Source organism: Leptonotus elevatus, chromosome 7 (assembly GCF_054856555.1).
Source record: "Leptonotus elevatus isolate MCC_2025b chromosome 7, RoL_Lele_1.0, whole genome shotgun sequence".
Classification (NCBI taxonomy): Eukaryota; Metazoa; Chordata; class Actinopteri; order Syngnathiformes; family Syngnathidae; genus Leptonotus; species Leptonotus elevatus.
Genome location: NC_141245.1, coordinates 20,925,053 through 20,938,762, shown reverse-complemented (window position 1 = coordinate 20,938,762; position 13,710 = coordinate 20,925,053). Strand labels below are relative to the sequence as shown.

The 13,710-nt window shown below is 36.3% G+C and overlaps 2 protein-coding genes and 1 long non-coding RNA gene across 3 annotated transcripts in view; 1 reads left to right on the top strand and 2 right to left on the bottom strand.

The window, feature by feature from the left end:
* Positions 1-93: 93 nt before the first annotated feature.
* On the bottom strand, positions 94-5,254 carry LOC147171464 (transmembrane 4 L6 family member 5). Its single transcript, XM_086079741.1, has 6 exons — positions 5,244-5,254; positions 3,869-4,031; positions 1,685-1,753; positions 1,318-1,472; positions 808-1,000; positions 94-698 (listed from the first exon to the last, which is right to left on the bottom strand). The coding sequence occupies exons 4-6, from the start codon at positions 1,470-1,472 to the stop codon at positions 678-680; spliced, it is 369 nt and encodes a 122-aa protein (XP_085935867.1). The 5' UTR covers positions 1,685-1,753; positions 3,869-4,031; positions 5,244-5,254; the 3' UTR covers positions 94-677.
* A 3-nt stretch (positions 5,255-5,257) lies between these two features.
* The window catches only part of LOC147171461 (uncharacterized), a 28,818-nt gene continuing 20,365 nt past the window's right edge, over positions 5,258-13,710 (bottom strand). Inside the window, exon 4 of the long non-coding RNA XR_015095488.1 lies at positions 5,258-10,693. This is a non-coding gene — a long non-coding RNA (uncharacterized LOC147171461). The remainder of the gene's footprint in view (positions 10,694-13,710) is intronic.
* rhbdd1 (rhomboid domain containing 1) lies at positions 8,050-12,836 on the top strand. The gene is made up of 8 exons (XM_086079740.1): positions 8,050-8,152; positions 8,845-9,016; positions 10,405-10,684; positions 11,029-11,161; positions 11,235-11,323; positions 11,529-11,579; positions 12,100-12,225; positions 12,526-12,836. Exons 2-8 carry the CDS (start codon positions 8,864-8,866, stop codon positions 12,642-12,644), a joined length of 951 nt encoding a protein of 316 aa, XP_085935866.1. The 5' UTR covers positions 8,050-8,152; positions 8,845-8,863; the 3' UTR covers positions 12,645-12,836.

The window sequence follows — 13,710 nt, the reverse complement described above, 5'->3', positions numbered from 1 at the left end:
GGGTGACAGAAACATTTAAATGTACTCGTAAAATAAGAGGAACTTAAATTAAAACATTTAAATGTAGTAAAATAAGAGGAAATTAAAGTACATCACTTTTGCTGTGTTATAAAGGAGGAAACACCACCAACTACAGGCGTAATACGGTACTGCCATTCACAAGTGTAAACATGATGCTAATAAACTAGCATTTAAATTATATGAATACATTATGAATATGTTCAAATGTGTAAACAACTTCTTGGTCAGTGAAAACTACAAAATATGTCATTAAAAATAAAATATAATAAGATAATTGATATTAAGAATAAATACACAGTTAAATCAGTGAAACTTGGTAACCATACAAAAGTAATAGAGTACTTGATTTGAATGTAAAATCTATTATAAATTGACATTAAAAAATACTAACAATAAATAAATAATTACCGTATATGGGGGAAAAACAACAAACAAACAATCATGTCACCACTTAAATCATTCTTCTGTAATGTTATATTTTTAATTAAATCAACTTAAATTAATGATGACGATAAGTACAAAAAGAAGTTCATTACATGTCGATAAGCTTATTTTCTTCAAGTTTTGTATAATTTAGCTTCATTAATTGTAAAGTGCACCAGTATATAGAATTTTTTTTTTTTAAGTGTCTTTGACCTGATGACGTCTTCGTGATGTCACACTGAAACGGGGCTCACCTGAAAAACACAAACCATACGCTCTAATAGGGAGTTGGCAACATGATAAAAACAGAGCGAGCCCACTGTAGTTGTCAAAACGTGACGTCATCGTCAGTCAGGGTATCACCTTATTGTCGCCCACACCGCGTCCCAAGACCACGCCCAGCAGGGTGTTGATGACGTTAGCGGCGCAGAGGAGCGCCTGCAGCCCACTGGCGCCCCCTAGTATGCTAAAGAGAACTACATTCCACTGGACCACACCTCTGGGCTCCAAACACACGCCCGACCACAAACTTCTGTTGTAGAGGTACCCGGCGTCTCTGTAGTGATGCAACAGTTGTACTAGTAAGTACATTTTGTAGTAGTAGCAGCAGCACTAGTAAAATTTTTTCAACTACTTCCTATATTTCTCTGCGTAGGGCAACTTTGGCATGCTTGTAGGACAACTACATGTTACTAGTGAGGCAAAACTACTAGTTGGCATTTTGGTGTTACTAGTAGTTTCCAGGAGGTTGCTAGTGCTTGACACATGCTCATGTGTTGGGCTTCTCTTAGTAGAAGTAGCAGCATTTGTGCATGCACGTGTATGTGTGCGTGTGCGTGTGTGTATGAGAGCATGTGAGGTTGTGTTTGCTACCTGTCAGCGGTGGGTTTAAGCGGTACGCCCCAGGCTGGTCCACTTGTGGTGTTGTAGAGGCAAAGAGGACCTTGGACCAGTCCTGTGGCGCTAACCAGACAGCAGAAAGCAGAAGACAGCAGACACGCGCACGAGTACAACGCCTGACGTAACATCTGCACACAACATAACAATTCAATTACTACTACTGCACATTGCTATTACGTTCCTGCAAAATGACAACAACAACAAAAAGTTATCAGCGGCTCGTTCATGTAAACAAGTAGCGTTTACGTATATGTGCATAGAAACGAAATATGACTGTTTTTAATCCAAAACGACTACTACTACCCTTACTAATAAATGACTACTTGAGACTGCTGCTTACTTGTGTCCTGAAGGCGCAGCATCCTGGTGTTTGGCTGCTCTGCAAAAACGCTCGCGCGCCGAGCACGACCTAAAAACACAACGTCACATTTCGTGTTAGACACAATCAAGAAACTAACGTGTCATTATGTCGTTACAGAACATAAACACATTTGGTGCATTCGACACCAGAACTAATTAAAGTAACAAATTACAATATGTACCACTGCTAGGTAAAAACAAAGAAGAAACTGAAGCTACGAATTATAATAATAATAATAATAATAAATCAAATAAATAATAATTTGCAGCATTTCACATGTTAAACAAATACAACCAAATTAAGGAACAAATTAAATCAACCAAATGTGACAATGCTACCAAATGAAGGGGAAAAAGAAAGTAACAATTTTTACGACACTACCAAATAATGAACAAAATTAAAGCCCCAATATGTAACAACACTACCAAATGAAACAAATTAAAGTAACAATATGTACCACTGCTGAGAAAAAAATAAAATAAACTAAAGCTACAATTTGTAAAAAAAAAAAAAAAAAAAAAAAAAAAATAAATAAATAAATAAAAAATAATAATAATAAAAAATAAAAAAACAAAATAAAAAAATAATAATAAAAAAATAAAAATAATAAAAATAATAAAAGAATAATAATAAATTTATTATTATTTTTAAAGTTTAATAAAAAAAGAAAATTAAAATAAATATTTTTTAAATATATAAATAAATAAATAAAAAACAAACAAAAAATAATAAATACAAATAAATACTAAAATAAAAATACTAATTTAAATTAAAATAAATATAAAAAAAACAAAAAAAAACAAATACAAATTAAAATTAAAATTAAAATACAAATACAAATTTAAATAACATTAAAAATAAAAATTAAAATAATTTGCAGCATTTCATACGTTAAACAAATACAACCAAATTAAATCAAACATATGTAACAACACTTCCAAATTAAGGAAAAAATAAAGTAACATTATGTAACAAGGTTACCAAATGAAACAAATTAAAGTAAAAATATGTACCAAAGGAAAAAAAATAGGCAAAAACTATGCAACCATGCTACCAAATGAAGGAATTAATTAAATGGGTACTTGACTCATCAATCAATCAATCAATCAATCAATCAATCAATCAATCAATCAATCAATCAATCAATCAATCAATCAATCAATCAATCAATCAATCAATCATTTCATTCCTTTTAAAAGGATAAAAGACAATATGAAGCAATATTCAAATTCCAAGTAAAGCAAAATAATTGAAAGGGGACAGAAAGAAGTCAAACTTGTTTTGTCTGCCCCCGGATCAACAACAACAAAAAAGGCACAAAAAAAAAACACAAATTTAATGACGAGCGGTCAAGACGCTTTCAGATTTTGTTTTACAATCCAGAATGTTCCACAGACTGAAAAACATTGTTCTTTTTGTTTTGTTCTATATTTAGGTTTGGATTTTTTTTTTGTTCCTCTTAATTTCTACTCACTCTCCCTTTTTATAAATTTAGTTTGTATATTAACTGGTAAAATTTCATGATGGGCTTTGCACAATATTTTAAGGCGGTCAATTCATTACATTTTCAGCATTAAGAAGATAATAAAGAATTTTATCCAGAAAGAATTTGATAACTTCATTATTTTTCATGTAAAATTGAAACCTTTAAAAAAATAATTTTGCCTCTTGCTGTTGACTGAAGATGACATCATCTGTGCTGAGGAAGTGGGTGATGACCAATCATGGCTCAGTTTGCTGACCCAGCCCAGAAAACAGGGGAAGAGCCGTCATTGGTCGTTACTTATTTCCTCAGCAAAATGTGTTTTTAAAGGTATTAACTGTACATGAAAAATAATGAAGTTATCAAATAAATTCTGGACAAAACATTAACTTTTTTGCTGATAAAAATGGCTCATTGAGTCAAGTATCCCTTTAAAGAAAAAAATATGCAACACCTAATTAAGGAATAAATTAACGCGACAATACGTTACCAAATGAAGGAACAAAATTAAAGGGGAAACATGTAACAATGCATGACCCCAAAAAATAAAGCAACAATACGCAATCCAAGCGGCTTTCCAAGCACTGCAAGAATCTCTGAAAAGACAAAACATCACAAGACACAAGCAAGTCACACAACAACAACATGACCACGATGACAGTCCTGTTGTGCGGTCTCACCAGGAGTCCGGAGCTCCAGAGTCCCGTGGCCCAGGAGGCCTCTCTGGTCACGTGACCCCCCAACAGGAAGTGGACCTTCAGCTCCGGCAGCAGCAGCAGGACGTTAGCCACGGCGCAAACGGTCGCCAGGGCAAGCAGAGCCACGCCCACGCAGCGCAGACACCTGGCCACGCACATTCTGGGATCTGAGACACGTCGCGGCAAAGCAATCACATTCCCAAAATTTTTCAATTTCAGAAATATTTGGCATATTAACATCCTCCTTCCACATTTCTTGATCGATTTAACTCATTCCAACTTCAAATTCTTAAGCTCATTCAGGACATTTTGGAAGCTACTTTTTGACATACCGGCAATTTCTACATGACTAAAATTCCACATGCATCACAATAAAATTCCCAAATAAAGAGATTTTTCACATAGTGATCTTCTCATTCCACATTTCTTAACCGATTGAAACCATTTCAAATTCAGAATATTCAGATCATTCTGGACATTTTTGGGCCAATTTATCATATTCCCAAAATTCCCAATTTTGCACAGTAAAATTCCAAAATTTAAAGGGAAATCAAGTCAAACAAAAAAAAATCTTAATACAATAATATACTGTACATAATATATAATAATACAATGATATGTTATATATGCCCAGAAATGTCTAAACAATGTATTCTGATTAATATTGACTTTGTGGAAAAGGAATTACGCAACAATATCCACCCGTTTTTATCTATCTCAGGGAGCGGCCATTTTGCCACTTGCTGTCAACTGAAAATGACATCACAGCTTCTCAAGGCTCAGGTAACGGCCAATCACGGCTCACCTGTTTCCTGGGTTTGGTCATGTGACATTTACAAGATGAGCCCTGAGGCACTGTGATGTCATTTTTAGTCAACAAAAAGTGGCCAAATGGCCGCCCCCTGAGATAATAATAATAATAACGCATCAGATTTATGGATATAAATAGGTGGATTTTGCTGCTTAATTCATATTCCACAAATTATAATGAGAATAACAAATTATAAAAACATTTTTTGACTTGACTTCACCTTTTTAAGAGATATTTTACCTATTTACTTGCTCCTTCCAAATTTCTTGACCTATTCAAATCATTCCAACTTCAAACTATTTATGACATTCCCTATAAATTCCTACACTTCCCAATAAAATTCCCAAATTTAAGAGCTATTTTACCAACACCTTCCATTAAAACTATCACATTCCACAATTCAACAATTCAATTAATTGCAAAGCATTTCAATTCAGCTCTTTAGCATTCACACGCAATTTCTAGACAAATTGCATTCTCGAGAAAATACATTTTGTTCGACAGCATTGTTGATATTAGGAAATATATATATGCAGGTCCACTCACCATCTGATGGACGTCCACCTTGGAGTGGACCAGTAGAGGAAGCTGAGGAGATGTATATAGTAGGGCACGCACACGCGCATGCTCCCTTATAAGGATGCAGGAAGTGTCCTGTTTCCTTATAAGGAAGCAGGAAGTTTTCTGCGGTCATAAATAACGCAGGGAGGAACACTTCCATCACACTGCGCTAACCAACATTTGATCCATATTATGTTAACAACACTTCCATCATATTGACACACTGACAAATCAAAGCATGATGTAACAACGCAACCTCAAATTATTGGCTGCATTTGACTTAATGGGAAAAAATGATAATCATTTGGAAAAGTGGACCACTAGCATCATCGCCACTGTAGCTGATGCTGGTGCTAAAAATAATGACGAAGCAGGAAAATAGACACTTCATGTTTTTCTATTTTCAGTTCTTAAAAACGTGTCGTGCGAGGTTGAGTCACACCGCCGGTGGTGTCTGAGTCATGGCGGGGCAGCAACGGCTATGGCAAAACTGTCCCACGTTTGACATTCAAATGACTGACGGCATCAGAGGCCAACGAGCGTCATGTGACGTCATGTGGATTGAGAAGAATTGAGGACGCCGGGCGTCGGGTGTGGGCGGCCATGTTGGGATTGTTTTCTAATTTAAGTTAGTTTAAATTCATTTTTAGGGTGGTTCTGTTAGTTTGGATTAGTTTTAATTACTTAAAAAATGCTTAGTTTTAGTTAGTTTCAGTATTAGTTTTTGTTTTTAAAAGAAAAGGGTATTACTTGTGCGCAGAGGTGGCAAATCCAGGTCCAGAGTAAAAACCCCGCCACAGTTTGACTTTAGCCATTGACGCTAGCTAGCTTGCTCCCTAGCAGGTAAACGAGCACCATGGGAGCTAGCCAGGGAACTAGCTAGCTACCTAGCACCTGGGTTTAGGTTTTTACTTTTTGGACCTGGATTTGCCACTTCTGCTATTGCGCAATATTTAATAAACACCATGGTAAAATGAAAAAAGTAACTCATTTCTTACTTAGCGTTGCATTTCGTTGTCGCCTCGAACCGACATCATCTGAAGGTGGCTGGCTGCTGCTAGATGACGTCACTTCTGTGTGACACGTTCAAACGTCCTTATTCCGGTTAAATAAATATACCTAAAATCACATTTAAAATCATCCCCAAAGGGGCTTTATTACCAAAGACTAAAACAAAGGACATTTTTGCTATAATTATAGTTACTTTTAGTTAGCGTTCTAAACATAAAATGTAGTTTCAGTTAGTTTTCGATTTTTAAAAAGCATTTTCGTTTTTATTCTATTTCGTTAATGAAATTGTTTTTTGAATTTTAGTTTAGTTCGTTAACTAAAATAACACTACTCTTCACTTTATAAATGCATCGACACAACATTTGTTAGCATATTAGCAATTTTCATTTGACATAATACTCAACAATCGAGCAAAATATAAAATGCTTGCAGATGTACTCAGCTTGATTTCAATGTGTTAGCATAGCAACTGTTAGCATGCTAGCATTTTACCTATCTCGAGTTGTTTTTTTTTTTACGTAGTAATGGTATTGTTTCAACACAACATATTGTTTACACGTCATACAGTCCACATATATTGTGTTTTACAACAATACTTAACCATATTTACAAATTCCTAAGTACCAATGGATGAAATAATTAAGCTTTTGGTAAAAGTTTTAGCGCCGGATGACGCTTGACTGCAATGAAGATATCTTCCAGCCGCAGCTCGGAGCCTTGGTGTCAAGGTGACTTGCCGCTCATGTAATCTTATGGGAGAACCCTGCACGCTGCGAATGTGCAGTGGAGGTTTGCACGGTTCACTTGATCCTGCCTTAATTGATTAGTGATTGTTTAATTGGAAATTGGCCTGGAAATTGGAGGTCAGGCCAAGCTAGGCTGTGGCGGTGCAGGGCGGGCTATTCTGGCACCTGTAATGGAAAAGCTGATTTTGTGAGTGCGAGAACAGCAATATGGATCTTTGTTGTTAATGTCACATAACCAAGCAGGAAGTGGCAGAAAGGTCCACGGATGATGAAACTTCCCCTGAGGCCAGACAAAAATATAAAAATATGTCATTTATGAGTCAACAAGAACAGACCTTTTCAATCTCAGAGCGAGCAGTGTCTTTCACACCAAACTAGTACATATGTGATACTGTCTTTCTTTTTTGAAGGACGTATTAAATATTATTTTGAAATAAAACGAATATTTTTTATTTACAATGAATGAACATTGAAATATCGTAAAAAAAAATCTACAAAAGTTTAAATTTAATTTACCCCCTTGATAAGAAACATGCAAGACATTTTTTTTTTAGCAGGATTTGCCCATTTTTAACTAAATGAACTACTGTTCTGTAAAGTGCTCTATCACAATTGCAGGCGTTGTGAAAGCGCTATATATTATATTGTGCTGAATGTAATATGTTTGTATCAATTTATTTGGAATGTATGTAAAATATGTAAACCCCTAGCAATATGTTCAGTGTTCATAAATATTAAAATATAATTCATTATTGTAAGTTAATTTTTCATTGTAATTACGTTAGTTAAATAAAGTTGGACAAAAAAACTTTTTAAAAAATCACGTACCACAACAACCGAGACAAACGTTTTCAATTTGAGCAAAAGTATTAATTTTTTTTATCAAATAAAAAGTAATTCAGATGACACCGAAAATGACTTGTCTTCCCGGTTGGAAGGATTTTATTATTTATTTTTTTAAATATATATTTGCTTTCCGTTTGGAAAGAGTCACCCGAACGAACGTCACCTGTGACGTAACCATCAACGATGACGCGGACTTCCTGGATTCGTCGCCACACACTTCGAGCAGCGTCAGTTTGAACACTTCATTGTTTAGCATTAGCATTCGACATAGAAACAGCACTAAAACCAAAAGTAAGTAAAATTTCTATATTACGAGTTAACGACACAAAACAAGTACCTGCAGTTACTTTGAGAAAACCGTCAGAGATTTGTTTTGTGTTTATTTAATCGATGCACGAGTACTTTAAAACTTTAAACTCAATGTTGTTGCGTAAATACAATACTACAACACTACACGTTAGGAAAAAAACTGCATATTGTACCGTAAGACAAGCGTTACTAAGCATTTATTTGAGCGTTATTATTACACGGAAAAGTGATGCAACACAGTATTAATCATCAAGCTGTCGCTGCATTTTGGAACGTGTGGAATGCATGGAGGAATATAAACAAGGTTTAAATATCTCTAATGAGGGTCTAATGGGGAGGAAAAACCAAAAATATATTACAAAAATGAAATCAATATTACGACAAAGATGTCAGACAATAACAGAAAATACTAGATGATGACCATGTACAAACATATAAGACCAACAAATAAATACAAATACTGGAAGAGAATAGAAAAAAATGCCAAAACATTCGTTAATAAACACTAAACCATCCTGCTGCCTTCTACTGATAGTGCTGCGTTAAATTTACTTGAATATGAATATTATTTTTTAACCCAAAATACTATATTTGCATTTTATAAGCCACATGTAGTTTTACCAGTGGATGGTCATGAATGATGGCTGACATTTTGTGTTGATGCTCCGAATCAGATAGACGCGGCTTTTGAGGATGCGGGGCCGTTACAGAAGCTCGCATTTCGGCCTGCTGCTGCTGGTTTCGCAGCTCTACCAGATTGGCTTGGACAACATCCCCCCCGTGACCCTGGCCATGCTGGCCCTCAATGCATACCTCTTCCTCTACCCCGCAGCGCCACTGATGAAGGTACGTGACACAGATTTATCTGATCCTGTTTTATATAGAACATTTGTCAACAACATTGTGGACCAAAGTACACTACAATTTATTTAAAACACACAGGATATACATCTGAGTAGTATTTAAGATCAAAACTAGAAAAGAAAACACGATATAGAACCAATAACACACAAAGTACCATAGCATAGTTTTGATGACAGCTCAAAAGTTGAGTGTCATTCTGAGCAATGACGATAATAGCAATTGTTTTTGCCCTTTTGAGAAGACTAAAATACATAAATCAAAGGATTAATTCTTTAAAATCAGATTAATCACATTTGAGAATTTTTAATAATCATGATTAATCACGTAATAAAAAGGCTTTTTGCCAGCCATTTTTTCCGCCAAATTTGAAGAGCTCCTGTTATGTGTTATTTCTTACGGCATTTAATTTTATGAGGACGTCTTCAACATTTTTTGATCCACTGCACACTTTTTTCTTCTTCTTCTAATCAGTTAATTAATTGCATAATTGAAAAAAAAAACAATAGTTTAACATGAACGAATATTCTGAATGTCATACGCAAACATTTATGAAATGCTTCACTTTAATGCCTGCAGTTACGTTTATTGCTCAAACACAACTTGTCCTACCTTTAATGTAACCATCTGCTGTCAAGCTAAATGATCATCTGCGTTCAAAATTAGTAGTGTGATTAATCTGCGTTAATACATGATTAATGCGATAATTTTTTGTGATTTGTGAACGCTTTAACTTTGACAGCACTAAAAAAAGATAAACAAAAATGAAAAAAAATAGATTTTTTAAATGTTTGACGGAAAATACAAAATGTTAAGAAATACTAAAATAGCAGAAAAAATAGACACATTATTAAAAAGTATGAAAAATGTTTTGCAAAATGATAAATATCAGACAATATATCGGGGGTGATATCAGATGAGAAAATACAAAATACCCCCCCCAAAAAAAATAAAAAAATAAAATAAAATAGACAATATTAGTTGAAAAAAATGAGATAAAAATGAAAAAATAAAATAAGTATTTGAACGATTTTAAATATTTGAAAAATTTATGAATGAATGGATGGTCAAAAGCATATTTGACAAAAAATATATAAAATTGGTGAAAAAATACTTTAAAAATGACAAGAAAATAAAAAAAACATTAGAAAATACAAACAAGAGAAAATACAAAATTGGTGAAAAAATACTTTAAAAATGACAAGAAAATAAAAAAAACATTAGAAAATACAAAATTGGTGAAAAAAATACAAGCATGAGAAATACAAAAATATTCTTAATAATATGTATTAGACAGGAACAAAACACATGGAAAAAACAACTCCAACTAAAAACAAGGATTGTGACACTCACCAGCTGGCTCTCCCTCGCAGGCGTGTGTGAGCGTCAATCAGGCCTACAGGTCGGGCGAGTGGCTTCGCCTCCTCCTGTCTCCTTTCCACCACGCCGACGACATGCACCTCTACTTCAACATGGTGTCGTTCGTCATGAAGGGCATCCGACTGGAGCGGCGTATGGGCGCCATTTGGTTCGCGTACGTGTTGGCCGTCTTCTCGCTGCTCACCGGCGTGCTCTACCTAGCGATGGAGGCGGGGCTCACCCAGCTGACCGACGACCAGTCGTACAGCGCCGCCTGCGCCGTCGGATTCTCAGGTCGGATTTCTATACAAACAACATAGAAGGCAAACTAGAAATATTAATAAGAAGAATAATATTGACTTTGCTCGACACAATGAACAAATTAAAGCAACAACACATGACAAATCAACCGAGCAGGCTGGACTTGACACACAAAGTAGCTAAAGCAGAAATATGTAACAATTATAAATATTGGCTGGATTTGACAAAGTTGACAAATTAAAGGAAGACAGACAAAATATGTAATGCTCAAGCTCACTGCATTCACCGTGTGGGGGGAAATGAAAGCAGAATTAAGTAACAATGTGAATTGATCTTTGCTTTGATTTTGTATTCATATTTATTTTGACATGTCTTAGGTGTGATTTTTGCACTGAAGGTCCTGAACAACCACTACCACCCCGGTGGGGTGACATACGTGATGGGCTTCCCGGTGTCTAATCGCTACGCCAGCTGGGTGGAGCTGGTCCTCATCCACATCACAGCACCGGGGTGAGTCCTAGTCGCTATGGAGTGAAGCGGCCAGCAGGGGGCGGCATTAACCTTTATTCATCCTCCCCAACAGGACCTCCCTGATTGGTCACTTAGCCGGTATCCTGGTGGGCCTGCTCTACACTGCTGGTCCACTGAAGAAGATGATGAAGATGTGTGCAGGTGAACTAGAGCTAAAGCAATAATGTGAATAATAGCCAGGGTAAGAACCCATCGAAAAACAATCACTTAAAAATCTGCAATAGCTGGGGCAGGAATGACAAATCGCCATATAGCTTGGGAACACTGTACTTTACATGATTATATACAATATTATATTACAAATGTAGCAGACTACTGCACATACTATTTTTGCTCTTCTCATCAGGACTGATGCCATCCAGCATCTTCACATCCAGAACGTATTACAGATCCTCAGGTAACACGCTCACCACATAACACCAACTTTTTAAAAAACAAACCCTGTACTAAGGCATGCGCTGATATTAAATTCTGACTGAATTCTTGACTTGTAGCATGTTAAGTGTAAATACATAAATAACATTCTCCTTCTGTTTTAATTCATCTAAGTAAGTCAGTGTCCAAATCACTGGCGAGCTATTTTTAGAACAGACCCCCGGTGCTACTCATGATGTCCTTAGGGCCAACTAGTATTGCTGTTTTTGTTGTTGTTGTTCTTTTGGACAATGCACATTAATCAGAACAAAAAGGCATCTGTGTTTAGAGTATCTTGTGTAGCTCCCTCCATTTACCTCCTCCAAATGCTGAGAAGGGAAAAAAACAAAGTTAACTGGAGCTCCTTTAATCAAATATGCAAGGTGTGCCCTGCTTAGACTTAATTAAATAAATAAAAGTGCTCATTAGAGCTCGGCCACAGCAGTTGATGAACAACGGTAAGCTGTCAATCACTGTAGGTGTGTGTATGTGTGTGCGTGTAGGTTACAGTGGCAGAGACTCCAGAAACAATCTGCACACGGCAGGTGACGGGTCATCGATGTACACCAGTGGAATGACAGAGGAGGAGCAGCTGGCGGCGGCCATCAGGAACAGTTTGCATGACACAGGCTAGTTACCTCAAGGGGACTATATAGCTCTATTATTACTGTTACGACAGTGACGACATTTCTCATTGAGAGCAATTAATGCTAAATGCTAACTTAGCAGTTAAGATGGACTAAAATTCCAAAAGTAGCTAGTAGGCTACATTGTTACTCTGTGCTCTTTTATTTCCAAACATCACAAACAAGATGGACTCAAATGCGGTAGCCAAGTGACTAGCATATGGTAGCTAGCTACCCAGTTACGCTACATAGCAGCTAGCGCAAAAATCTAACAACATGGCTCTATGCTAATGTGTTTGTCAGGACGGCAACGCCACGGATACGGTCCGGCTCAGTTTGCGGCCCCACCTCCTTACAGCTTCCGCCTGACGGATGAGGAGCTCCGTGCCAGAAGGCTGACGCGATTGGACAACTTCATGTGAAAGAGTGAACGAGGAGAAGAGGAACTGCGTGTTGCGTTGACCACGGGAGAACTAATGAGCTTTGGCCTTTAAGAAACTTCTTAATATGAAGTTTGAGAAGCACCTTTTTGTATGACTTTTTTTGTCTTCCTATTTATCTGCTAATGGCTTTTGATAATTTACTTTTGTAATAAAAATAAAGAAATAAAAATGTTTGGTCTCATGGTAGGAAGAGAATACACAAAAGTGCATTTTTGACAAGCGAGGAACTTTTTGGAGGATTATTTTGGATTTGGACTATAGGAATGACTGTCTAAATTTCAAGGTCAAGGTTTCTGAAACTATATTTAGTCATTCCTGTAGTCCAAACAACAACAGTATCTAGTTCCTGGGTAAAAATACTGGAAATATGTCATTAGACTCCATTGTTCATTCTCTTCCATATCTCAAAGTAGAATTTTTAGAGGACCAATGTGTATTGGGACATCCCTTTAATTTCAGTTACTTGGTATCTTTGGGACATGGTTTTGCACATCTGATTGGGAACCAAGTAGTTCCAGGAACTAAATGCCAGAAGTCTTACCTCATCTACAGATAGTTAGGTCCGTCTCATAAGTGGAACTTCTTGTTTGGTGAGGTAACGCATGTGAAGTGATGTTTAACCTTTCTTCCAAGTTATGACTCATGACTTGTCATTTTAAACTGATGGGAATGACGCAAAAGTGATTGTCCATTTGAAACATTGTGTTCCTTCGTGGTTGGCTAATACTCGCTCAACTGCAGAGGGAGGAGGCATATATTGGATATTGGAGGGGGACGCCTTGATTGGTACAAAACAATTTTGGAATCATGTGAAACAACAAACGAGCATTCACACTCAAATGCAAACTTAGGGATCATTTTGAATGTTCATCCATCCATTTTCTTAACCGCTTGTCCTCACAAGGGTCGCGCGGGGCGCTGGAACCTATCCCAGCAATTTTTGAATAATAAGTAAGCCTTTTGTGTACCGGTATGTAGAACTTTTATTTTGAGATCTTGGGAGCACAAACAAGTGTTGTGTTTGTTTTTGTGCAACGTAAATTCG

Excerpts from the sequence above, each read along its gene's own strand:
- LOC147171464 (XM_086079741.1), bottom strand. The coding sequence starts at position 1,472 with ATGTTACGTCAGGCGTTGTACTCGTGCGCGTGTCTGCTGTCTTCTGCT. Across the intron at positions 1,001-1,317 it reads CTTAAACCCACCGCTGACAG|AGACGCCGGGTACCTCTACA; the intron begins GTAGCAAACACA and ends GCATCACTACAG. Across the intron at positions 699-807 it reads GCGGTGTGGGCGACAATAAG|GTGAGCCCCGTTTCAGTGTG; the intron begins GTGATACCCTGA and ends TGTGTTTTTCAG.
- rhbdd1 (XM_086079740.1), top strand. The coding sequence starts at position 8,864 with ATGCGGGGCCGTTACAGAAGCTCGCATTTCGGCCTGCTGCTGCTGGTT. Across the intron at positions 11,162-11,234 it reads ATCCACATCACAGCACCGGG|GACCTCCCTGATTGGTCACT; the intron begins GTGAGTCCTAGT and ends CCTCCCCAACAG. Across the intron at positions 11,324-11,528 it reads GATGATGAAGATGTGTGCAG|GACTGATGCCATCCAGCATC; the intron begins GTGAACTAGAGC and ends TCTTCTCATCAG.